Source organism: Peromyscus maniculatus, chromosome 12 (genome assembly GCF_049852395.1).
Source record: "Peromyscus maniculatus bairdii isolate BWxNUB_F1_BW_parent chromosome 12, HU_Pman_BW_mat_3.1, whole genome shotgun sequence".
Classification (NCBI taxonomy): domain Eukaryota; kingdom Metazoa; phylum Chordata; class Mammalia; order Rodentia; family Cricetidae; genus Peromyscus; species Peromyscus maniculatus.
Window position 1 is genome coordinate 40,861,342 of NC_134863.1, and position 27,775 is coordinate 40,889,116.

Consider the following 27,775-nt stretch of genomic DNA (forward strand, 5'->3'; position numbering starts at 1 on the left):
GGAAAAAATGGAACAGTAATGGCCAAAGTGCTTAAGTACAGAGAATCCTGGTTTCTTCCCTCTTTAATGTTTGGTTTATCTTCAATATTTTATCAGGTGTTTGGAGCTGATAAACCCTCCTTAATTCAATGGGGTTACTATCAAAATTTAATAATAACAAATAAAATAATAAGAATAAGAATAATAAACAAAAGCCCTCTAAGTGTCATTAAGTATTAACTAACATCATACCATCGTTGTTGAATTAAACACCTTTATTCACTACATTCAATGGGAATACAAACAGTGGCCAGGGTAGGTCTTCTCAGTTGACCAGAACTCTTGCCATTTCTAGGCTCCCCCTCTTTTTGATATATGCTAAAAGTAGCCTATACTATGGTTTCATACCATGCCTTTCTATAGTTACAACCTGCAAAGCGAAGTTTAAGAAGCAGTGAAATGGCCATAGGTGTAAGAAAGGATGAGATAAGGGCCTGGATAGTTCATAGAGTTTCCACAGGAACAAAAAAACATATTGGGGACTGCATGAAAGTAAATAACCAAAACAAGTCAACTTAAGTTACAAGGAATTTTCTGATGCACAAATTGATTTCTGTTCTTCTGGTCATGTAAAATGAATTTGTGCTCCATTGTAAGTCAAAGATACACACATTTCAGAGCATGGCCTCCAACGTTTCGTTCAATATACATCAATAATATACAAGTAATTAAGTGTCAACAATAACAACTCTACTTCTACTAAACCTTGGGGAATGCATAGGCTATTGAAAATGGATTGCCTTTTCTACCTCTGCCCAAGGTACAGCATTAGAGCTGCTGGTACTGCTGCTTCTAGTATCACAACACCCATAAGACACCAGAGGAAAGCTGTCATGTGTTAAGTGGGACATGGAACTTAAAGTTTATGTATTACCATGTATGTCACTCCCAAGCCTTGTACATGAATTACATGTGTTTTGTATAAATACAGAGTAAATTATAGTGAGAGCAAGCAATTTGTCCTACCAAAAAGTGCTAATTAATGGCAGGTCTGAGGACATGGGTCTCCTAATTTGTGGCAAGTGAGTTTTCCACTTCACTCTATACATGCACTCTGCACTTCCGTAGGGTCAAAACATATTGAAAACAACATCATTTCACGTGATGAGTAATATGAGCTCAGACACCTTCCGATTCCTCTGACAGTTCATTAGTGCCTTATTATTATAAAATCTGTGTAGAAGATATTTTTAAAATGCACAAGAAGCGATGTTTCGGTTAGGAAATATAAGGATTTAATGTTGGAAATAGTATAATTCATATTTTATTTTTGCCTGCACTTAGGCTGGAATAGTATTCCATTTAAGTTGTGAATGTAAAATAATGGGTCAGAAAGCAGATGCCATGCTGGAATTTTAGAAAAAGTAAAATGACAAAAGCAGATGTGGTTTACTCACTATGGTTCCTATCAAAGCAGTTTGATTCCCGAATTAGACTTTAATATTTTGGATAAATATTTTTAAATGTGTGATTCTGCTAAGTGATTTAGGCCAAATATGAAATTTGGTCACCTGCTCCCTCACCCCCCTTATAGCAAAGGAAAAAAGTGTATTTGGGAGATGAGAGACATGGGCTTGGGAGGCTGATGAGATGAGTCAGCGGGTAAGAATGTTTGCTGGGCAAGCATGAGGGTCTTAGTTTGAAAGGCTATGAGCACCCGTAACCCCAGTGCTGTGTAAGACAGAGACATGAAGGTCACTGGGACTGGCTGGCTGCCAGTCTAGCTCCAGATTCTGCACGAGACCCTGTCTGACGGGTGAAGGGTGTTGGAGCAGGCTACCCGCTGTCCTCTGAGAGCACTCAGCACATGCAGGCACAAGTGTCTATGCCCCATCCTCCATGGGTGAACACACACACTCCTGGATGGGGGAGGGGTTGGATTCAATCATCAAGTGCCCCCATCCTAGACTTAGGCAAATTCCTGGGTAGCCTAGATCACACAATGTAGCTCAGGCTATCAAACTTGTAGTAACCCTACTTCTGCCTCCCGAGTGTTGGATTACGGAGGCACACTGCAATACGTGACTCAGTTTATTCATTTGTATTATGTGGTTTACTATGTAGAGGTTCAAAGTTGTTGATACAAAGAGAACAAAACTTCCATATAGCTCTTTAGCTGGAATATTTCAAATATATCACTGATTTTCGAATGAAGTAACTTTCTTTTTCTTTTTAGAGATAAGGTCTCATGTAGGCCAGCTGGGGCTCAAACTCCCTGTGCAGCTGAGGGTAACATTTAACTCCCTCCTAAGCTCTACCTCTCAAGGACAGAGATGCACTAACACATTTCGGCTCTAGTGAAGTAACTTGTAACTAATCACTAAAAATGTTAAGTCTTAAAATATCTATAATGAACATATTGTGTGTCGGGGGGAGGGGGGTCAGGTGGAGGGAGAGAAGGAAGGCACTTTAACTCACATTAAATTAGCACCCACCTAAGAGTTCAGTTATGACTGTCATTACAGTTTTATATATAAGTTGGGTGTGGGAGATGTAAAAATGACATCTGTATTAGTACTTATGACTAGTTTAACTATACATATGCCCCAGGTGAATTCTGTTTAAACATACTTAGAGGAACCGGAAAATGGGTGAAGGATACCAGTTAGGTCAGAAATTATTTCTGTTAGCCTGCCATGCTCAGTTAGCCAGGAGGAACCCCCACTTTTCAGTCCTGACTCCTAGGCTACTGCACCATAGACACAAAGGGTTAATATGACTCGAAGGCTGCAAATCTCCTTTTAGCAAACTAAATGCCACACAAAACATTGTCGAATGATTAGCAGCAAAAGTATTTTTGATTTAAAATAAAAAATAATCTCAATGTGAACACACATGTCTAATGTTGGTTAAACTGACATAGATTTTGAATTTTTTAAAGACTATAAAATTATTCCATTTTTAGCTGATTAAGTAAACATATATAACGTATAATTAAACAGTACACTGTTTCTTTTACCTTCTGTAGGGTGAATGGAATCCAAGAAGAACTGCTTGTGTGACCATTTATCCCCACTTCCTAAAACAAAGACAGAAAAGAACAATGAAGCTCTACTCTCAGCACAGATCTACACAGCACTGAACATAGCTACGTCCAAGTGACTTGACAATTTAATTTCAATTATTTTATTCTCAAAACTATTTGCCAACTAAACAAATGATACTACATAAGATATGGATAAAAAATAAGCAAATTCTCTCTTTTGTGAAATGTTAGCCAATATCTCCACTTTAATCAAGATAATTTAAAGACCCATAAAAGGAAATAACAAAAGCTGATATTTTATCTACATTATAATGTTTACTCACTAGAAGCAGAAGAAAGCAGATCATTAATATGTAATGCCAGAAGTTGATGTGGAGATGAAACAAATTTAAGTAAAGACTGCAGGTACAGGAACATACAAGCACATACATCCATACACAATGCGTGAAAGCCTCAGTACAGAGCCTAACATGCTGCACATGTGGCCATGCAAGAAGGGTGCGAATAAGCCTCAGGTGAGCAGGTTTATGGTAGCTGTGACACTGACATGCAGGACACCTAGGAGAGCCTGCCTCCAAGGTCACACGGCTGTACTGAGCCAGATGTGAGGACTTATCTTTTGTGTGTAAGAATGGAAGTCTTGAGTTATGAGAATAGAAATCTTAAGATGAACCCCAAAGAGGTTCAAGGGTCCATCAAGCCCACAATAGCAATGGATGTTCAGAGAAGGGCGAGGTGATAGAGTGCCCAAGTTCCTAATGTCCTCTGGAAATAATGGTTCTGTGGCTGAAGCAGATTGAAGAGTCCAGCCAACAATGAAGCACAGATGGGGAAAAGATGTTACAGTTCAAGAGTAGGAGAAAAAAAAAAGGTTGTGAGAATTCCTAATTAACAGAGGTTGGACTTTCACAAGACTATAAAACTGTAGGATTTTAGGAAGTAGGAAAATGTGGTCAATGTATGAAAGGTTGCCAAATATGAGAAAAATAAAAATAACCAAACAAAATACATGGCTGAGAGAGGCCCAGAAGACTAAATTATGAAATGTACCGAATGTAAATGAGAAACAGCCATTTTCGGGTTCATATGGAACTGTGATCAGAGAGACAAGGAATGGATTTGAGCAGAAATCTAAATGAAGGAGATTTGCATAGCTACATTCTAGGAAGGATGAAGACACCATGTCCAGAGCTGATGGCACGGAAGCAAGCCGAGGGGAGGAAAAGAACTGCGCAGAAGCTTGGCTCGAGGAGGACCCTGGAATGGAGGTGACCAAGAAACCTTAACGGAGGACGGAAGGCACCAATACCTTGTTCTGGAACATTAGGCTTCTCCTTTTTGTGCTTATATTTGCTGACAATTTTGTGGAATAAGTTCTTTTTCTGAGACTGGAAAGGACCTACAGACAATATTATAAATATATTTTAAGTTCGCAACGTTGCACAAAACAATATTGTGGGTTTTGTTTTGTTGTCTTTAGTTATCACTCCCTCCTCCCTTCTGTGGAATGAGTAAACTGAGTTGCAAGAAGTGCTCTCTTGCAGGTTCACTCAGCTAGCAAGTGCTCAGCCCATTTTGTTAGGCTTATTTAAAACTCAGATTTTCCTTGGAAATGTGTTGGACAGAAGCCTCCATTAGTGCTGGGACTCCCTGGGAGGATGCTGCAGATATAGTGGGTAGAAACAGACTATAATCAGCTAACAGCAGAGAGGTGATAGTTTGAAATAGAGAAGGTTTTAACTTTAAACTCCTAAATGCCATGAAGGAAAGGGTAGAATGCATGTCTCACTCTAGGAAACTGATCTCACAAGGACAGCACTTTCAGGATAACCACTGACCTGAGAGCATTAGACAGCTTTCTGGCCCTTACAGAGGCTGGGAAGGGTAGGGGTGGTGGGGTGATTTAAAAAACAAGGATATTGCTAAAGAGACAGCTCAGAATCTTAGTCCTTTCGGATGAAATGGAAGTGTTGTTTTCCAGTTAAGAATCAGAATTAACAGCATCCTTCTTGAAGCAGTTTGTTTTCTATACATTGCAAATCTTTATGTCTGAATAATTTTACATGGCTTCTGTTACCTCATCTATAAATGGGGATCATCACAGTGCCTAACTCACAGGGTTGGTGTGAGGATAAAAAAGCTCTTAAGTGTCACAGGCTCCTCCTGCTGCATCTTTCACTTATTAGTGTCTACAGCATGCTCTGCCTGCTGGCTGATGGCAAACCATCAATGTTCCTGTGTAGTCAGTTTTCCATCTATGCTCTAGGCCACCTATCCAGGTACGAACATTATTCCTCCCCAATTAAAAAAACAAGAGGTGTTGGCATTTGCTCAAACTTCTCACATCAGTTACTGACCCCTCCCCCAAATCCTCTGTAGCAAAACTATCCTCAGGAGGGTTGCCTACAACCTTATTTCCTGTTGTGTGTGAAACCCATCCCAACTAGGCATTTTCCCTGACGCTTAAGAAAATCTGGTTTTCTTAGGTCACCTATAACCCAAGGCTATAAAAGCCAAATGATAATTCTCATTGTCCAGGGCTGTTCAGCAGTTCCCACAATGACTGCCCACTTGAATTACACCTTTCTACCTTCAACATTCCTTCACCAGGTTCCTAATCTCTTCCCTAATGGATCTTTGCCTGTTTCCTTTGCTTCCTTCTCTTGCTAGGCATCCCAAGTTGGGAACAACACAGATTTGCTGCTTGTCCTCTACTTACTTCCTTGGTGATTATTTGTAGTCTCTGCTTTAAATACCAGCTACAGGCTGATGACTCACAAGTGCATCACTCTAGCCAGATTTCTGTGTACTTAAAATGTCAGCAACCTCACAATATCAAACATGGACCTATGAGATTCAGAGAACTGCCATGTCTGCAACACCAAATCCTTGTTTACCACTCCCTAGCTGCGCATGTAGTCTCAATCCTATTTTAAGGATCTTTGTGTCAGCTGTCAGCTCTGTTTAAAAATGCTCTGCCTGTATCCAAACATCAACAAGGATAACTTGCTTACCCCTCCAGACTACCCCCATGCAAAGATGCAGCCCAATCTCATGCCCATCACTTGTGATCTCACTTTCCCAACATCCCTTTATTTCAGATGATTAAAAAGCAAGTCCACAAAAACAGCTCCACTGAAATATAATTAATGTATCAAATAAATCACTCAATTAAAATATAGTTAATATTGTCCTCTCTACAGATATATGCACCATCAAACAACTATAGAACACTTGATCACTCAAAAATGAACGTCACACCTGCTAGCAACTACGCATCTTATCCTGCATTTCCCCATCCCTAAGCCACCACTGAACTACCTTCTATCTCCACAGGTTTGCCTATTTAAAAACCTCATATAAACAAGCAACATAATAAATAGTTTTAGACTGTTTTTACATTTAGCATACCATTTCTAGGGCTCATCTGTGTTGCATGAAGCATAGATCCGGATGAGTACTCACTGTATGGACATCCCATATTTGATCAGTTTAGGGATTGATGGATATATGGACTGTTTCCACCTTTTGGCTATTATAATACTGTTGGTATAAACATTGACACACAGGTGTTTTTGTGGGTATGTGAATTCACTGCTCTGAGGCATATACCTAGGGGTAGAACTGCTAGGTCACATGGTCAGTGTGCCTGACTATTACACTGCTTACTGAAACAGCTGCACTGGTTTATACCCTGTTGGCAGTTCAGACGGGTTTCAAGTTCTCTACCATTTCTACCACTTGTTGTTTTCAGCCTTCATGGTCATTTAAAGGATTTGAAGCAGTAGCATTCTTATTGTGATACTGACTGATGTTTTCCTAAGATGTGGTATCAAGCAACTTTTCTCTTAATAGTGACTTGTATATCTCTGGGGAAATACTTATTTTGACTACTTGCCTACTTTTGTTACTTTTATTGCTGCATTTTAAGATTTTTAAAAATAATTAGCCCTTTGTCAGATGTATGAGTTACAAATTTTTCTCTCATTCTGTAAGGTATCATTTCGATTTCTTGACAGTGTCCTTTAAAGTATAAAAATTTTAATTTGATACTGTCTAATTTATCTATTTATCTGTTATCTTTTGCTAATTGAGTTTTTGATGTCTTATTTAATGATCCTGTGTTAATGTGAGGTCATAAAGATTTAACTACAGTGTTGAACAGAAATTTGAGAATGAACATTGGTCTTGTTTGGATACTTACAGGATAGCATTTACTCTTTTACTGCTAATATAACATGATGCCACTTATCAGGATTAGGCAAAGCTTTCTTCCCCTGTTTTGTTGAATGCCTTTGTCATGAAGGAGTATGAGGTTCTGTCAAATACTGTTACCACATCTACTAAGATAGTCATGTAGTTTTGGGTTTTGATCTATTACTTCTAAACTAAATGACTTAGGGTGTTAAACTACCTTGTAATCCCAGGGTGAAAAATATAATTTAGTTATTGTGTATATTATTTATTTTGTATGTTACTATTTGTTGAGAAGTTTTACATCCATATTTATGTAAGGTATAGACTGTAGTTTTCATGTCTTGTGATGTCTTTGATGTTAGAATGAGTCAGAGGTATTGACATCTCTAAACTTTTAAGTTTATGAAGAAGTAGTACGAATTCCTTATTCGTTTTTATGTGTATATGTATATGCCTGTGCTCCCCATGAATGCAGGTAATTCCTCTTAACTGTCTGGTAGAATCTAGCGATGACATTATCTGGGCCTGGGCTCCCTACATCCTAAGCACATTTGACTGACAGTTCAACCTCTTGACAAGTCACAGGTCTCTTCTTCAGTTGGCTTCGGTAGTTTATGTCTTCATGTGAAATGTTTATCTGATAAGGTTATTTAACATACTAGTGTGTAGTATGTTCGTAGTACTTATACAATTTTTTCATTTATGTTCAGTTGATAGTGATGTCTTGTTTCATTTCAGATTCTAATGTGTAAATCTCTGTTTTTCTTGGTCACAATCTAGTTAAATGTTTCTTGCTATTTTCAAGGAACTGGTTTTGATGTTTCTCTATTATATTTCATACCATTAATTTTTTAAAGGTTTACTATTTCCTTCCTTCTGCTTCCTTTGCATTTGGGTTTGCCTTTCTTTTCTCATTGTCTTAAGGGGAAAGCCTAGTTAAAGTACTGATTTTAGATCTTTCATAGGGGAGTAAATTCTCTTCACTTAAGTCACATCCCACCCTCCCTTTTGGGTACTCTGTTTTCATGTGCATTCATCTCCTCATTTAAGCTTTTAATCTATGACTGATTTTTAATTTTTTCTACTATGGCCAGAGAAAAAACTGTGCTAATTTAATTTTAAATTAATCAGTTAGTTTGTTTTATGGCCTACCACATATCTAATTTGGAGAGTGTTCTCCATACTTGAGATACACTCTCTGCAAGTGTTGGGTCGTGTCTGGTAGTTCTAGTTGTTTGAATGTTGTTCAAGTGCTCATTTTCCTTGCTGATCATTTGTATAGTTGTTCTATCAATCTGTTCTTTTATTTTTCATAGTACTTTTTGTCTTTAAACACATAATATACTTTGTTTACTTGGCCTTATTTAGCTGGTCTTCCCAGCATAATGAAACCTCCATAGCAGCAGGTTCTTTATTCACAGTTATAATCAGAGTACCTAGAATAGAGTTTAGTATAGGACAGATTCTCAAAAAAGACTCACTTCATAAATAACAAAGCTCCTACAGCACTAACTGGCACAAAATGTATGAGAAATGTGTTTTTTAAATTTAAATTTAAAAAACATTTTAAACATTAAAATGTATGTTTTTAAGTATTTTTACCAATGATACCATAAATTTCTGCAAATGTTATGACCATAAATCATTCTTCTAAATAACCAATAGCAAACAGTTCTAAATTAGTTGGAGTGGTTTGAAATGAACATAGAAAGTTTCTATGCTTGTTCTTTTTAGAAAAAAGAAGCACCAAGAGAAAATAAATTAACAAACACAAAGTAAACCCGTCATGTGCACATGCTACATTGATATTAGCAATATTCTCTATAAGTTGTTTGCAAGCATTGCTTCCTATATTTTATAAAACCCAGGCACCTGCAGGCTGGTACACCTGAACGACATGTAGGCAATCATGGTAAGTAAGTAGGAGAAAGAAGAATAAACATTTTGAGACTTCTGGGGCTCACAGAGATCCTACTGATTTACCAGTGGGAATTATAAGGTATTGGCTCACATGGAAAGGGATATAAAAACAGACTGATTTGGTGTATGGGATGGTTTAGAAAAGAAAAGGACCTGTATCAGAGAAATCTGAGAAGTTTAAGTTAAGGACAAAGCTAAAGACGAATCTGTCCATATTTACACACACACACAGACACAGACTCACACAGACACAGACACACAGACACACACACACACAGTGCCTCTGTATATAGAAGAGCTTACATAAGCTTACATTAAAAAAATTCCTTGCTTGGAACCATCCTCCCAAAGATGACTCTAAATACTGTAAACAAATGATGGCTGTTTCAAAGTAGTGAAAAAACATGAAAGAAAAGTAATGAGTAAGATCTAATCACAGTCACAGAAAAGCAGTGATTTAGGAGTCAATAAATGAACAATTTCATTTCTGCTCACCAGCATTGCACACGTGTTTGACAAGCTGTCTAAACAAAATAAAGTTAAAAAATGACAGAAAATACAAGGAAATTTAGTAGTATCTTTTTTCCTTTGTTACATTAACATAGAAGGAAACACAAATTGGGGGAAAAGGAAGGACACAAAAAGCAGGAAAAAATGTTCTGGAAAGAACCATTCAGAAAACAAAGAAAAGATCATTGTTCTTCACTCGCACTACCCTTCAGGCTTCTGTTACATCTCTTTCCTTACCAAACTGTGTAAGAGAATACTAGCACCAACTGCAGTCTCCTTAGGGCAACCCTGCACAGTAAAGCGACTCAGGTCACCACTTGTAACTTGGGGAAGGATGTCCTGAACTCTGAGGGTATCAGTCCTTTGCATTGCACTCCAACTTACAGCTGGGTAGAAACAGTAGAGCCATACCACAAGCCAAGAGGTTAAGAACATTGACACTGACATCTCAGCCTTTCCAAAGCATTCATGCTCAGGGTCTCCTGGAAGATGGACATTTAGGGCATGTGTGGCAGTAGCACATCAGTCTTAGCTCGGCATGGTAATTGTTCAAGGTCAGAGGTAAGACTTGGGCGAACCTGCTCTTTTGAACTGTTGTGTCCTAAATGCCAGGTCTAACTCTACTGCCAGGAACTCTCCCCATGTTCTATAATTTCATGTGTTCTAATCAATATAAAAGCATAAGGATTTTTTTCCCCTAAGACCAGGCTGTCATTTTTGTATTGGTTGCATAACTAATGAATCAATAAATTCCTTTGCAATAATTTGTAACAAATTGCTCCCGGCTGCTGGGCATTGATCTGAGTAAGTTGGAAATATCCATTGATTTGCTTAAGTTGGAAAGTATTATCAGCCACTATTAAGTTAGAATTCATGAATGGGGTGGAGCTACTTACTTGGGCTGGACACTTGTGATTAAGGAACTCAAGACTGTCAGGGAAGGGGAGGAGAGTTGGGGAAGAGGCTCAACAAAGTATGTGTGAGAATACCATTATACAACCTATTACTCTGAATGAGAATTAAAAACACAAATAAAATATAAGTAAAATTGAGTGTATTCTTGCAAGATTATAACTTACCAAAATAAACATAGTAAGGATTAGAAAGAAATTCATCATAGTGTGCCTTTTATAGTGCAAATCTGCTGCCATTCTCTTCCTGAGAAAGTTTGGTAGCAATGAAGACTCAAATAGTTTGAGGGTAAATGACAAAATTCTGCCTAAACTGGGAACTACACCTTCCTAGCAGGAGAGGCTAGCCTAGCTATTTACAGACCTCAGTCTCACAGACCGAAAGTGTTCTTAAATTCAAACAGCAGATTCTAGCTTCTACTCTGTGAAACAGCTTCTTGTATTACCACCATGATTTAAAAACAAGGAATTCTTAGCCATCTTATGGAGAGGAGAGAGTAGTTGGATTAAATTTCCTATTAGTGCTTTATATATGTTAAGCAGGTGTTGCTCCTGGCTAGCTCCTGCTTAGCCATTTACTTTCTTTTCTGCTTTTAATATTATGTGTATGCATATCTGGCTGAATTATGTCCGTGTACACATGCAAGCAATCCCTGTGGAAGCCAGAAGAGGGTGTCCCTGGGATTGGAGTTACAATGGTTGTAAGCCACCATGTGGGTACTGGGAACCTAGGTCCTCTCAAACAGCAGCCAGTCTTTTAACTGTTGAGCCATCTCTCTAGTTGCCCATGTAACCATTTTTAACTTTAATATTAAAATGTAATGTGGGTTGAAAAAAAAAAAAGAACAGCAGCACATTTGACAAGGGCCAAAGAAATATGTAAAAATATAAAGAACAAGTAGAAGTCAAGGATCAAGATAGAGCTTTAAATTAAAAACATTCCAACTTGAACTCAATTTACGTTTTCAACAGAACCTGACTACTGTTTGAAAATTACTATTTTCCTAGAACTCTGACTTCTGAGGCTTTTTGTAAACAATACTTCATATATTATCAGTACAGATAAATTGATGTTCCAAAAGGAACCCTCTTAGAAGTTAGAGTTTCATTTAGACTCATGATTTAAAGCTTTCATTCAAAATCACACAGAAAGAACCCAGAGATAACCTGGAAAACAATGTAAGATTGGGCTTCTGTAGCTGAACTGCACTGTGAGCTAGATGGATGGTCATTTATTGGATAGTTTGTTCTTAGAAGCAAAGGGAAATTCTATTCCTAAATCATCACGCTGTGTTCAACTATGACAAAACAGACCAAGCCCACTTGCAGGAGGTCATTCCTTTCACTGTAAAGTTTTTGACATAAGGGATGGGGCAGAAATAAGGGAAAGACCATGAGGAAGAAATGAGGGAGCACGAAAAAAGTCAGAACCAATGAGATCAATGGGAAAACAGAGGAGTAAACCCAAGTAAGTACTATGATTCGAGATATGCATCTGTAGGAAATCATAAATAGTGATTTCTTCTTGAAATTACATTTCAGAAAAATTTTATGTACTTCATATACCCACAAATACCCAAAGGGGTACCAAGTATATGTGAGGAAAAACTAATGTTGAATGACAGTGAATGCAGGAGAAAATAATACAAATGGGAAACTGGTGTTAAAAACGAGTTTCCTAGCCAGGCGGTGATGGTCCTCCCCTTTAATCCCAGCACTCAGGAGGTAGAGGCAGGTAGGTCTCAGAGTTTGAGGCCAGCCTGGCTAGAGTAAGTTCCAGGACAGCCAGGGCTACTCAGAGAAACCCTGTCTTGAAAAAGAAGAAAAAAAAAATGAGTTTCCTATGAACACATGCTCTTCTACAGAAGAACTAATGATCTCATACACAGTGTTTGTTTTGAATGACTCATTATGCAAAGGTGCAAAGGGTCTAGAGTCTAAGAAAACAATCTCTCTATCCCCCAAAGATCAGGCAATTACAGCACAGCTGGTATGATAATTTCATTAATAACCCGCAGTCTAGTACACTGCTAATGCCAAATTGCAAATTAGTTATGAATACTATTTCTCCAGTTTGCTAAACAGAATATATTATTTAATTTTTGCTTTATTTTAATTCCATTTCGTTTTATGAAACACAACATAGACCATAATCTAAAAGGAGAAGACTTCCCACATATATAATTACTGACATACCAGTGGCTTCTTTTGTGGCTTGAGAAGTATAACTAACAAGTTAAGATGATGTTGTAGGAAGCACAATGTAAAACTACAAAGAGCTATTTCATGCCAAAGAAATACTATTAATCTTAGCTGGAGAGGAGAAGGCATGTAATAGACAACCAAGAAAGGTTTTGTGAAAATGGATCCTAACTTCAGTGTTTTGGCTTTAGAAAAATAATCTATCAGTACTTTCCAGGGTAGATAATTCAGCAGTTTCACAGACGTATAATGAATGTCTTGAACTGTAAGGAGCGGGATAAGGAATGTGTCTTGAACCTCAATCAATTAAGTGCCATTTTACTGGCTTGTCAAATATTTATCAGCATCTTTAAAGCCAAGAAGTGTGGGAGCTCAAGACACCAGGCATCTCTGGGCTCATGGACTACATTGCCTACACCTAAGTATCTCCAGGATGAAGACTGTCATTTCATGTGGGGTTCAACTGCCTGTCAACAGGTATACTTCAGCTCTTGCCCTATCCATCTTAGAAAGTCTCCACAGAACATTGATTTTCTCAGATGAGAAAAGCTAGTGATGCTTCATTTCCTATTTAATTCTTTATTCTTTAGGCTTCTTAGTAACCACAGAAGGAGATGGGTAATTCTACAATTATTTTGATGCACCTCCCAGCCTTTAATCATGGAGTAAGGTTTTTCACAAGCCTTTCAATAATATCCTGAGATGTACATCTCAAAGTGGTCCTCTCCTTGTTGTGACAATTACAGTGTGCAAAGGGTTTATAGATCTTGAGGGAGAATGATTTATGTTTTATTAGAGAAAACAATATAAATGTATTTTCTATAGTTTATATATTTTAAATATTCCCTCAAAATCCACAAAATCAGGGAATCAATCTGATTTGACACACGCAGGGAACAGGTAGCCACATCTGCAAGATAATTACAAAGAACTCATCTACCAAACCCTGCTCAGAATTTGATCCTGAAGCAGCTGTAGCTCAGCCACACCTGTGCTCCATCTCTCCATTTCCTGTTGCTGGCAGGACAGCTCACTGAATGACGTAACTGTGGGGAAAACTAGAAAAAAGTTTTCCTAACTAATCTTCAGGACTAAAGAGAAATGAAAAGACAAAGTTCTCATTGACAGTAATGCTTAGATTCTGGGTGGGCCAATTCATTGGGCCTGAGTGGAGCTCATGTTTGGCACCCAGATCATGCCCCAGGGCTTGTCACACAGGGCAGCTTGTCAACAGCTGTCCCGGGTGTTGAGACCACTGAAAATGCCAATACCCTTAAACAGTCCCTTTAAATGGGAATGTTATCCCTGACGAGTGCTGAGAGCTACCCGAGTCACACTGATAATCTGAAGAGATTCCTAACAGAGAACCTGATGCTCTTGAAAGCAAATATGTAAATAATGTACTTTTCTGCAAATGTAATGAAACAAAGTCTATTAGTGGAGTATTTATTCTAGGTAGTTTTCTTTTGTTTTGGTTCATCCAGATAGTAAAGAACAGTGTTTGCTTCTCAGGCAAACAGAAGGTTTGCAAAGTCCCAGAGCCTGTTCTCTTGCAGACTCACCAAATACAAGTTTTATTCAGGCAGTGGAATTTGCTCAACAAAATCTCAAAATTCCAAGAGAGCTCTGGAGAGCAGCAGCATGACCATGTGGACATGAGTACCTCATCTGAAAAAGCCTGGGTACATCTTTAAGAGCAAATGTACAGACATGATGCAAAGGTAGAGGCTAAGGAGAATTAAGGAGGAAAGACAGGAGAAGGGAGGCAATTCTGCCTCCTTTCTGCCTCGATTCTAACTCTAATCACTGTGGTTCTCTAAGGGGAGCTGAAGTTAGATGAAGGGGCAGCTGAGGTTCTGATGCAGTGCAAGGAGTAGAGAGACCACAGCTAACCTTTGCTGGTTTTAGTCGATTCGGAGGACATGTTTCCAGTCTTCTTCTTTTTCCTTGGAATAGATACACATTTCCGGTCAAATGTAAGAGGACTATATTGAGGGAGGCTGTTGAATTTCTTTTCAAATTCCTCATCCAGCTTTGCGGAACTATTAAAAAGAGAGAAGAAATTCAATTAGCAAAAGGCCAAATATTTAAACAGAAACCGATAAATGATATATTTTTAAGTATTTCAACTTGAAAACAGGGTCCCTAGGAATTAAGTCATTAAAAAAAAATCCATACAAGGGGGAAAAGAGACCTTCTCAGAAATTCTTGAGAAGATTTATCAATATAAATCTACACACCTTAGAAAACACAGAATGGTTAAAGTGTAAGAGTTGGCATTCTCTCTGCTGGCATGGCTTAGTCTCATACGGTTAAATACAAAGTATACTCTACTCAGACAGGTCTCATTCTAAACATTCATATGAATGCTCATGCATTAACAATATCATAGGTAATATGACACATTGAGTCTTATAAGTTGAGTTTTTAAATTACTGACTAGTGTTTGATTAAAACATACACAGATTTTAGAAAGCGTATAAAATTTGAATGTTAGAAAAGAAATTCTAGAGTGTTGACTCATGAGGAACAACACTCAGCTAGCAAAGTAAAGCCAGCTTTCAAGGAAGACTGGCAAGAGAGGCAGTACCACTTTAAATGAAAATCACAAATGACTGGCAAAGTCAGGGAATCCTTGGGCTGGTTTTGTCTCTAAGGGCCCCGCACAGCAATGGCAGCATGCCTGCTGGATCCTAGGCTAGCTGCTGGCTTTTGTTCACTGAGAATTACTAACAAAGATACACTGCCGACAGCTGGGTGAAGATGCTGCAGGACTGCCGAGCTTGGTAGACAGGAAATGGAAGGGTTGGGGAAGAAGAGCAGCTTCAGATGTGTTGGGCTTCTCACATACAAACTCCCACACCCCACTATTCTCTTGACATAGATTTTTGAAGGCTGTTTCATTTACCCTGTTTCTCAGCAAATGGAGAAACATCTCTCTTGCAACTTGGGAGTTTAAATAATTGATCAAGTTAGGTTTGGAGACAAGGTCTTTCTGTGTAGCTGAGACTGACCTGGAAGTCCATATTTAGTCCTTGTTGTCCTTGAACCCATATGCTTCAGGCTTCTGTTTCCAAAGACCTGGTGTGGGCATGTGCCTCCTAACTAACCTTGCTGCTTAGAGTGGAATCATCAACTTCATTGGCAAGCTTAATGCTTGCTGCTTACTATTACACGTGTGTGTGTGTGTGTGTGTGTGTGTGTGTGTGTGTGTGTGTGTGTGTGTGTGTGTGTGTGTGTGAAGGCTAGAAAACAACCTCAGGTGTTTTTTAAGAGCCATCCATCCTGTTTTTTTGAGACAGGGAGTCTTACTTGGCCAGGAGCTTACTGATTAAGTCTAGCTAACTAGTGCACTCTGGGATCCACCTGTCTCTGACTTGCTAGTTTTGGGTTTGCAACCATGCCAAAAAAAATTTTTTTTTTTGTTAACATGGGCTTTGGGATTGAACTTGGGTCTTCATGGTACAGTGGCAAACACATCAGCAGCTGAGCTACCTTCCCAGCTTTCATGATTGCTTACTTTATTTCTCTACTTCTGTCATGAACTTCCTCCTGTCCTGGCTTGGTATTCAGACTCACAGTCTGAGCAGTTCATGGAAATGCACAGTATTGTCTAGAGATGTCCTAGGATCACTATTTTTATTTTAAAGAACCCTGCATTTCAAAGTATCATTTAGCAATGACAAATGGAGAATTTTCATATCATTACTTAAGTATAATGTAAATAAAACTAATTTGAAGTACTTTGGACTTTTAAAACACTAGTAATGAAACTATTAACTATATTATTTTAATATAATCTTGAAATATGTTTTTAAAAATAATCTTCAAGTATCTGCACCATAAGCCTCTACTTTCCAGTTTATGATGCCCTGAAGTCTTAGAATTAACCAGATTTTAAAGTACCTTATTTCCAATGAAAGTTATATTTCCCCACAAATAGAAATGCAAAGATTATGAATAAAATAAATACAATATACTCAATGCATAAAATCTGCATACTTTTAAAAATACTTATGAAAAATTATTTGTATCCAATGCATTCTTTTCAAATTAGGCTAATATGAAATCTCAAAGGACTTTCAAAATGGCACAAGTGAATATGGAGATGTTTTTCTCACCAACATAAAGTACTACCTCTACCAACAAAATGCTTTATATTGATCAATATAAAGTGTTGGCATAACAGTAATCATGAAATAATAATCCTAAGTGATTTTATAGTGATATGTACCATTGCTTCCTCAGTACCACATTTCAATGTACAATGTATATCAGGATTACTTTTCTTAGAGTAGCAAGAGATTGTTTAGATACACCAGCGTCAGAAGGTGAGCATAATTTATTTACCTCATATTGTCCAGCTATCATTATTTTTATTAACATACGTACCTATATTCAGAAATATTAAACACATATAATACTAAAATGTAAATAATGGCATAAAATGTGCAAAATGTAAATACACAAATAAAATTCATCTTTAGCTCCAGATGGTAAAATGGGTCCTAGTAATTGATAATAGAGTATCCACAATTATTACAATACTGCACTGTGGTGGACCTCAATTTAAACTCAGACCTAAACTTAAACTGTGTATAGTTTGTATTATACCTCAAGTGTAAATGACATTACCATTCGTATGATTGGTTAGGGGCAGGAATCATGTAATTACCCCTGATCTGTCTTCGGTAGGGAGCTTATTAAGACAAGGGCTAACAAAAAATAACCAACAGTACCTCAGACTTACTTAATACTCTTGCCACAGTTGGGTACACAGTGAAGGTCACCTGTGCTGACAGGCACTTACCCAAGGAAGGAGTCTTCCCTTAGCTTCTTCTTAAACTTCTTGCTCCCACTGGTCCCACTCTGGTTAAATGTCCAGCTCTCTTCACTCCAACACCCTTCGTGATCAGAGGAATTTCCTTTTCCTGAGCTTCGTTTCCCTAGGAAACCCAAGTGAAGGAAGGGGTTTGCTCAGAATACTAGAGCTGGAGCAGATCAGCTCAGGTCCTTCACAAGTGACTTCTTGGCCCCTTTACCTATTATCTCCATGATGCTATTTGTACCTATCAGTACCCAGAGCGATTTGGGTTGGACTGCTTTTAATAAAGGAACTGTAAAAGACAATCTTACCTCTGAGATAAGCAGTCATGTCATAGTCCACCATGTACTAAACTCAAGATGCTGCTCCTATCTTTTTCATTTGAGAACCAGCCTAAATTAAAGTGAGTCTGTTGCTAATGGACAATATTAATCCTAAATTTCTCAAGACTCACTAAAAGACATCCCTGAAGAATTACATACTCCCAAGCTCTTTCCACTTAGGGCTTATCTGACCTAAGAACCACATATCATCTCTTGTTGGAATAGAGCCCACCAAGAAACAGTTCCCTAGCCAGATGCTTCAAAAATAAAACGAATACAGATAAAATACTGTATAGATGCTACTATGCTTTAAATAACACCTCATTTGTAGTTTTGATTACCTAACAAAAGAGCTAGATAGGATATTTGCTTTTGGAGCCTACAGGTAGATCCTGCCAAATTTATTTGTGTCATTCAGGAAATTCCATCAATTTAAACATTAGGCTAAAAGTGCCATGTCATACTGATGAAGCCAGCCCATAATGGAGAAACAAACAAACAAAAAAGTAATTTGGAATTTCTCTATCCTGACTACTTACAAAAAAACAAACCTTCCCTTAACAGTGCTAGGAAGTACGCAGGTAAAGTGAAATGGATATGACACATGAATGAGTGAGTCATACTAGGTACTAGTTTGATATTCAACTGTTCATGATGATTTTTTCAATAGGTCTGAACAGGAGACTCTGCTAGCATTGTAGTCCACCGAGGTTTATAGAAGTCACTTACCTCTGTCAACATTAGCTCGCAGGGAGGTGAGCATGCCCTCTGACACCAGGGTTTTATAAAGAGCACCTTTGCAAGACCTCTCCGATTTCCTGGAGCCACAGGTCTCTGTTTTTCTGTGACAGTCACTGTCCTCAGGCTTGGCCTGTCCTGGTAGGCTAGGTGGCAGTGCATCCTCTGTGGGGGTCAATGGTTCTGCTTTTATGCCCTCTGGCACCTCCCCAGGAGCGTTCTTGCTGGCAGAAATATTAAGGAAATCTGGAGGTCGTGACTCTTTGGTGATGTCTGAGCACTTTTCCTTGGATACCTTCTTCTCTTTCGATTTCACTTTTTTCTTTGGTGGCTTGGCATCCAAAATGCCTCCCTTGCCACTTGAGGGGCGGGCCTTCTTTCTTGGGGTTTCTCCAAGTTTGTCAACACCCCAGTCTCCTTTTGCAACAGCTTCTATGGTGTACATGACACTCTCAATGTCGGATTCTGAAGACTGCCTCTTCTTACAGGTCTTCTTGGGTGTGGATTTGTCATTTCCATGCCGATCCAGTTTGTTTTTCTTCTTTTTCTTTTTGATCTTTTCTGGTTTGTTTAGTGTGGTGGGGTCCTCGATGATCATAATTCCATGAGGGTGGCACATGTGATCCTTTCTATTGGGGACATCACTAATTATTATCTTGCTACTGGCAGAGTAAGAAAAATCAGGGAAATGACCATATTTCTGATCGTCCTCTGATTCCTTTCTAATTTCTTTGGGGTCTTCCATTTTTATAGCCATTACATTATCCATTTGTAGCTCCTCAAAGTGTCTTAAGTCCTTAGACTCCCTTATATTTTCCTTAGATGATTTCTCAAATTCTACTTCCTTCTGGAACCCAGATTCATTGTTTTTCTCCAATTTTATGTCTCTCTCTTCCTTCCCTTTTTCCATTTCTTTAATTCTCCCACCATCTGATTCTTTTGATTTTATGAGTTTTGTTTCTTCCATTTTCATCCCCTCGGATGCCAGACACATCTACATAGTTAAAACAAAAGTGAGAGGAAAAACACCAAAACAGCCTCATTATTTTATCATCAAAATTAGTTTTCACTTTTTAATTATACCTCTTTAAGAAAACTTTACAATAATCATCTCACTTCTGCCATAAACACCCTTGAATCATTTTCTAGCATCATCAGAAACTTTTCTTACAAAAATTAGATTTGATAGAGGATGAATTCTGGAGCATAAAGACAGACTTGGCTCCTAGTTTTATGCTTGTTTGGTACAGAACTTCACCCCTTATTGCCCAAGACCTTTATAAAACAGACAGATCCTATCTTGGAAGATTTTCTGAGGCGAAGTGAGATGATATATTATGTCAATATAATCCCCACACCCTGTTCTGTGTTTGGTCCAGCAGCCCAGAAAAAAAGAAAACAGTAGTAACTTCCACCCATCCACTTGAAATTAGAAATGTTACAATGATTCATCAAACAACAATGGAAGGCTTCAATTAGTGAACATGCAGTACAGGTCCACAGATGCCAACAGATAGATAGCTATAAAAACACAGAAGCTCTGAAAACATGGATTTGCTTTTGCTCTTGTCTGGTGACAAATCTAGTCTGATCGGAGCCTGGCTGTAGATTCACAGCCACACCAACGGAAACTATGTCATAGGCAGTTTATCACACTTATTGTATTTTTGCTGTCAGAATATTCATGTATTTGGATATGTACTGGACACACACAGAGCAAGATATATTTACTATACATGTTTTGGTGTGTTTTTTTTTGTTTTGTTTTTTAAGAATTTTAAAACTTCTGAATACCAAAATACATCTGCTCTATATCTGGTCAACTTTAAAAATTCTTTACCCCCAAATGTCACATCTAGAACATTTAAGAGGAAAGCTGTCACCTTTATCTCCAGTTCCCTATTACCTTGAAACTCAGGCTGTGTTCTAGGAGGTGGAATTACAGCTTATGGTAAACTATTTTCAATACCCCAGTTTCCACTCATAAACACGACTGTAACCTCTCAAATGCCAGGTCCCAAGAAGGATACTAATGACATAAAAAACAACAGCATTAGGTTTCTGCGTTTGAGTGATTTACCAAGAGGCCGGTGATGCTGATTTGGTCAAGTGCAGCACAGGACAAAGTAGCCGTAACATATGTGATTTACTGTGCATTAGCAGCATGGAAGAGAAAGAGCACTGGGGCTTGATGAGTCAGCACAGAATCAGCACAGGAGCAGGAAGCTCATCTGTTTTACAGAACCATCATCTTCCCAAATGGCAAGTTGTTAGGACCACTGACAGATGTGAAACTCAGTTCTGAACGAGTCATACACTGGATTAAGTATCAGATGCTCCCTGTCTCACTTTTCCCCCTTAGTGCTTTGACTGCATCACAAACCTTTCTGAGAGGACTCTGTAAGGAATTGGAGGTGCGGAGGAGGCAGACACCGCTGCTTTTAAAAAAAACTGAATAACATGACGAGAGTGCCCCATGCTTCAGAAAATTCACAGGGAAGATGTGAGAAAAGAAAGGTGTGCAACAGAGTTGTCTTTCTCTGGACTCACGCCAGTTTACTTTTAAATCTCAGCTAGTAACCATGCGCACTGGGCTCTTCCCCTTCTTGTCCTGAACCAGAAAGACGCCTGAAGTACATGTTATCTTACGTTACTGCTAAAACACGACATCATTTTTCTTCCCTGCATGCTTAACTCTAATGAGTGAATTTTGAAGTAGTTTTCCTTTTCCACTATTCTAGCCCTAGTTATTTATAAACTATCCCATGTGGGCTCAATAACTGGCTCTAGAAGTAGCTCAGAATGACATTCTCAAAGTAAATGTAATGTTTCTTCAGCCTTTGTCACTCTGGTTGCCTTCCATGGGTCATGTCAGGGCCATTTCTCATCCAGGCAGAGGCTTCTGCAGCGCTGGGCCAACAGTTTGCATCTGCAGCACAGATTTAACTTAGCAAACCTAATAGTACTTTGCAAACTCTATTCTCTGTTCAATATATTTCAAAATGATTCTCCTTATCACCCTTGATAGGATTCTAAGCAAGGACTGAAATGGAACACATATAGACATTCACTCTAGGGACGTATTCTGGGAAATAGCATAATATTTCTTGTGTAGGTAATTACACCAAGCACGCTTTACTCCCCTGTTTTAGGCTCTTAGAAGCCACCCCCACCCTCCTCAAATAGAGTGTGTTGATCCTAAATTTTAAGAAATACAATTATATTGCTGGAGGTAAAATTATAAAAGTAAAACAAATTCTTCTATTAAAAGCCACAAATCACAAATCTGTTCACTGACCAAAACCCAAATCTGGCCAGGTGGTGGTGGCACACTCCTTTAATCCCAGCACTCAGAGGTAGAGGCAGGAGGATCTCCGTGAGTTCGAGGCCAGCCTGGTCTACAGAGTGAGTTCCAGGATAGCCAAAACTGTTTCACAGAGAAACCCTGCCTCGAAAAACCAAAATAAACAAATAAAAAAACAAAACCCAAATCTGACCCAGACCTGAGTGTCACTGGGTTGCCTAACAGAACCTTCTTTTTCCAATACAGGGGTTCATATTACACAGTGCTCTTGAGAGTTAATCGACTTCTGCACAAAGACAGGTAACTTATTACTGTGTGAGAGGGCAGGTTTGTCTGAGAAGTTTAATATTGAGCAAAAACTGATTACCCTCTTTGTCAGTCCTAAAGGATAGACTTTATTGAAAAAAACTGAGTTCATAACCAAACAAAGTTACATAGTGAGCTAAAGAGCTTACATTTAACTCATTGGAGCAAAAAACGGCTGAGAAGTGGGTAACAGTACAGCCTTGATTGGGGTTCTGTGAGGTAAAAAAAAACCAAACAAACCAAAAAGTGGAAATATTTGTTAATTATAAGAGCCCCATAATGACTGGGGAGAACAGGTATTTCAATGTGGCAATATTCTCCTTAAATGACACTCAGCCTTCTTGCAGTATCAGATAAGACACAGAGCTCTCAGTAGGGATACTAGGTAGTGTTTAATGGTGCCCAGAGATGAAATCATTCATTTTTCCTAAATGTATTACACTTTGGTTCCTATAAGTCTCAGATTTCTTTATCCATGTAATATGCTAGGAAGCTTGGTTGTCTCAACTCTACATTTTAAAAATGTGTTATATACCTAGTACCTAGAGAAATGACTTCTCATTTCTCCTTGTAAACCTTACCCTATCAAAGCTTGAATTATCTTCCAGCTTTGTGTCAGGCACACATTTGATAACAGTGTTTTTCATGACTTTGCCTAAACCTTTGGTAACAATGCTGAGTAAGACAGTGACAAGAACACAGCCTTCTGGTGAACTTCCAGACTCTTCATCTGTTTTGTTTTGAATATTAATAAGCCTCAGCCATCTAAGAATGTGCTATAATCCCATCTCCTAGTCTGTTCAGATGGCATACAACTAGCTTTCAAAAGTCTTGTTGAACCCTGGACACTGACGGCATGCTGCATACCAACAATGCCAACAACATTCTCTCAGCTTTAAAAAAAAAAAGGTAAACAACAATAACGACAGCAAATGGAAAATGAAGCTGGTTTATGCACTACTCAATATAACTGGGTAAGCAGAAACAACTTTTGGCATATCTAGCAGAGTGACTTCCATGAAGGGAATAGGTTTGTTATAACAGCTCATGGAAAATTATAGCAACCAGACAAGAAATGGCAAGGAAACCCAGAAGTTAGCAACAGCAGGAAGTTATGGTAGAGGCAAAAGGGGTAAAAAAACATTCCTGAAACCCAAAGGCTAAGTTGCTAGTGTAAGACAGAAACAGGAGGCCCTTGCTGGAGGCAGCGGGTTCCGAGAAGAATGGTGTTTGGCCTTACCAACATACAGCTCCTCCCTAACTCCTTTTCTCCTCCTCCCTTCCTCAGTCTCCTATCAGTGTCTCTTGGTGGCTCAATGCAGGTGGAGGCTGAGCATTAATATGGGAACAGAAGAAGGCAGTCTGCATACCGGGATGTCAGAGAACAGAGCAAGCCTACTCAGGACAGCACCTGTGACCATGGCCTTTGTCGGGGAAAATGTTAATTTCCAGTTTTCACCCTCTTGTCTACAAGTTCCAGTATTATTACAACAGTTTTTAATGTTTCTATGAAATAATAGCCTACACTTAGGAATCATGCTTATTCTTTGAAAGTCAGAATGTTTTTCTCCCCATTTTGTTCTGAGTTGTTTTCTACAACTTGTCAAAGGTTACAAAACGTGAGACAAATTTCATTTGCAAGGTCTTGCCATAGGCTACAGTGGAATTTTTCTGCATAGGAAATCCAAATTAATATCCTACCACCACGATGCTCCAGAGTTACCACACACTAGCCTTTCTTCACATATATGTTCTGGTTTGAACATCATTTTCCTTACTCTCTCCTCATAATGGCACAAAGCAATAATTATGTAGTTTCACTTTCTCCTGGATCTTTATGATAGCTTTACTTCCTCTAATTTAGACTAACTAGTTTCTTTCTTTAGTTACAAAACATTAAAAATAGGGTTTTTTCTTTTTGCCAATTTTTGCATTCATAGCTCACAATGATTTTCATACTATTTTTAGAGTACTTTTTAACTGTTGATATAATTCTTTTCTATTTCTCCTTTGTTATTTGCTACACACAGTTTATATTCTGTTACAGTATATATTCAGAGGTTATCATGCATAAAAATATAGGATATATTTTATAAATATATTCAGAGATTATCAATATAAAAAATAGAATTTTTTCTTCCTTTTACATACTGTGGATGTACTGTGTGTGTTTGTATACAGAGGGAGGAAAAGCAGAGCAGGAAGGAGATGTACAGGGGCAGAAATAAACTATACCGTAACAATACTAGAGTGGGAAGGAAAGAGAGTGAAAGACTGAATGCTGTCAGTACTTTGGGTCTCACTTCATTTTAGGCTTTGCTGGTTTGTTTCTGAAACTTGGTTTTCCTTCAGTCTAAATGATGTATCTGACTCTGACGTATCCTCATTCTACTGTATTTCCCATTGAAGTACTTACATTTCCTGGCTATTATATAAAACCTGCTCAACTCCATTACTTGTTGTTTTTAATATTTATTCCCTCATCAGACTAGGTATTTCCATGTGATAGAAACAGAACCTGGGGACAGACATGGATGTAACTACTCCTGTTGGGGCTGAGCAAGTTTGATATTAAGGGGTAGTTCCAAGGTGCTGGTTCTATGGCAGACTGCAGGATTGCAGATGGGTTTTGTCCGATTGGTTATTGATGGAGGAGGGGACTCTACTATGTAAGATTATTCACAGAATTCCCCTAAACTCTGTGCCTCGGGGTGCTAACCTATAATATATAGATGTTAATATTTTTTGCCTTAGGAATGTACAGAACTCACAGTGCCTAGAACAGAGTGAAGACAATGTTTTGTGCTAACACTCTTCTGGAGTCTTGGTTCACAGAAAACATATGCTAGAATCATAAATGATGTTTCTATTACTTGAAGTAATGACATTTATATGAGTACCACAAGCAGTATGCCAGAGCCTTGATTGGCTATCTGCTTTGCTCTTATTTTTAAATCTAGGGTTCAATAATTCTCTAGGGGCAGGGAAAAAACCCTACACATAAAAATTGGGTTTGGGAAGATCTTAATTTCAGAAAAACTCTAAAAAATATGTAACTATGATTAGCTGTTGTATAGCAGTTTCCTCTGAGATTGAAACATTCCATTCTGCAAGGAAGCTCCTCAAGGCGGAAGGTAAATAACTCAAAACAGCTTCAGGAAGGCCCTCAAACTGACCAGATTCACTAGGTCCCTCCCTCACAGACAAAACAAGCTGTAGAGAAGACTGAGACCAGCCCAGCTGCTTAGAAGAGGTTTAGACCGACTGAGGCATCTGGAAAGGATATTCTCCAATCTGATGAACTATCTGCAGGCTGTGCGGCATTCTCCAGGTTCCCAGTGTCTGTGAGCTGTCACCTTCGTTGGGATGGGCTTCAGTGACACAACTGTCTTTGAGTCATTTCTGCTCCTGTAAGTAACCCCTCACCCATATTCCTCTAAGAAACCCCAATCAATTCATTGGTTCACTAGGTTGGACTTTGTTGCTATCCACACTTTGGTCTGTACTGGCTTGCTATCTGGAGTGAGTAGGTGTGTGTTGCATTTTTCCAGGAAAAGTCTTGTCATATAATATCAGTGTAACTTCAAAAATTATTTATCTTTACTTTATGTGTATACCTGGATGTATGTCTGTGTACAATATGTGTACCTAGTGCCCACAGAGATGGGTTCCCTGGAACTGGAGTTGAAGATGGCTATGAGTCACCATATGGGTGCCGGGAAATGAAGCCAGATCCTCACAGGAGCAGCTTGGTTCTTAGCTGTTGAGCTTCTCCAGTACCCAGTTTTACTTTTGTGTATAAGGATGTCTACTCACACCTACTATGGGTGTTTGCATCCACAATTCAGTGGAGCTTAGGAATGTTCATACAAAGTACATCATACATGCATCGACATGCATGTAGCCAGTCACACAACAGGCATAAAAAGAACATAAAGCAATCTGAGCTCAAGGGAACAAACTTGCATTATGGGAAATACAGAATTAATGACTATTATTAATTTAGTCAAGATGCCCTTAATAGACAGCTAATTGTTAATCAAGCCTTAAAATAGTGCCTGACATGGTAAATGACAATTCATCCTTCTATTATTAATTTAAATTGAGCATTAACTTCCTTTAAAAGTGAGAACAGAAAATCATCAGGGCACCTTCCAGTGATGGAATTCCCAGGGCAGCATTCAAAGAAGTTAAAATGTTAATGTTTTAAGTCAAAGAAGGACATAAATATTTGATAATTATTGTCGGTTCCCTGGGGTCCTACCATATTTTTCAACAGCTATAACTCAAGGGGCACAGAATGCATTCTGTTCACCTTTGTATTCTCCTCCAAGAATATGCTCATATCTTTGAAAAGGTTTAAAGGTTTTCAACAGATAATTGTGTTAAACTTAATGCTCATTAGTCCTTAGGTAATTCATTAAAGTCTAAAGTGCATTCTGATTCAAACTAGGAAAAGTTATTTTATGAATCTCTAAAAACAATGCTAATTATAACCACGTTACTACCAGGCCTCAATTGACAATCACAGTGTTCTTAGTTACACATCCCAAGAGTACATATGAAAATTAATCACGGATATTTAAAAGTTCCCTCTACCAACAGAAACCACATTGCGGTCCCTTATTTCTGTACAGGCAGAAAGGCCTGGAAGTGATGTGCTGGAGATAATGTAACTCCTTCCTCAAAGAAGAGAAAGAGCTGAAATACTGAGTCTGATCCTCACAGACAACATATTGGACCAAAGCACAGGTTATCATCCCCTTCAAAATGCTAAGAATAAGTATTACTTCTGAAGGTGTTACAATACACAGTGAAGAGATGTAGTTAATGTTTCCAGGTACAGGGAGATGCCTTTCTTAGTCCAGGTAAGAGCACATTTAGGCTTGGGGTCTGTTATGAAGGACTGGTTTCAAGAGAGTAATAAACTTATGCTATATGAAGTTTTTAATCTTTGAATGAGACAAACTATAAATGCATTTCTTTTAACCAATGTTCAGATACTGATCCAATTCTTGTTCTGCCTTAAAGGACAATGAAATGGGGAGTGAAAACTAATAAACTGTTAGAAGGAATGCCACAGCAGCCTTCTCTTGGCTGGTCCTAAGCAGCTTCAAGATGGGCCACAACATCTCCCTCTTAGACTTTTTCTGTTACTGTACACTATAAAGAAGTCCCCTAAGTTAAAAACAAGGCAGTGTGCAAAGAGACCTACTGACACTAATCAGTTTTAATTCAAAATCTCTGCTTTTTAGTACAGATGTTTTTGCAGCCAAGGTATATTTACAATCATTTTGTATGGGCTTATTATCTGCCAAAACAGTTCAAATACAACTCCAGGATGCGCAGTTAGCAGCATTTTTCAAGATGTGCATTTCTTCTGTAATTAATTAAAACCAGAATGGGGTGTGTGTGCGCGTGTGTGCGTGCGTGCGTGCGTGCATGCGTGCGTGCGTGTGTGTGTGTGTGTGTGTGTGTGTGTCCGTGTGCTTGTGTGTGTTAACCTTAAAACAC

The 27,775-nt window shown here is 38.5% G+C and overlaps 1 protein-coding gene across 17 annotated transcripts in view; it reads right to left on the minus strand.

Annotated features, from left to right (window-relative positions):
* Positions 1–27,775, minus strand: part of Bbx (BBX high mobility group box domain containing) — a 243,376-nt gene that overhangs the window by 9,854 nt on the left and 205,747 nt on the right. For 11 of the 17 annotated variants that reach the window (XM_016008269.3, XM_076548968.1, XM_042259409.2 and 8 more), the window contains 5 exons: positions 18,643–19,645; positions 17,576–17,711; positions 14,659–14,807; positions 4,335–4,424; positions 2,999–3,058 (listed from right to left, as the gene is read on the minus strand). In XM_016008269.3, coding sequence (XP_015863755.1) covers positions 2,999–3,058; positions 4,335–4,424; positions 14,659–14,807; positions 17,576–17,711; positions 18,643–19,645 — 1,438 coding nt within the window. The remainder of the gene's footprint in view (positions 1–2,998; positions 3,059–4,334; positions 4,425–14,658; positions 14,808–17,575; positions 17,712–18,642; positions 19,646–27,775) is intronic. The other 6 variants (XM_076548971.1, XM_076548965.1, XM_076548974.1 and 3 more) reach the window with 1 other exon arrangement.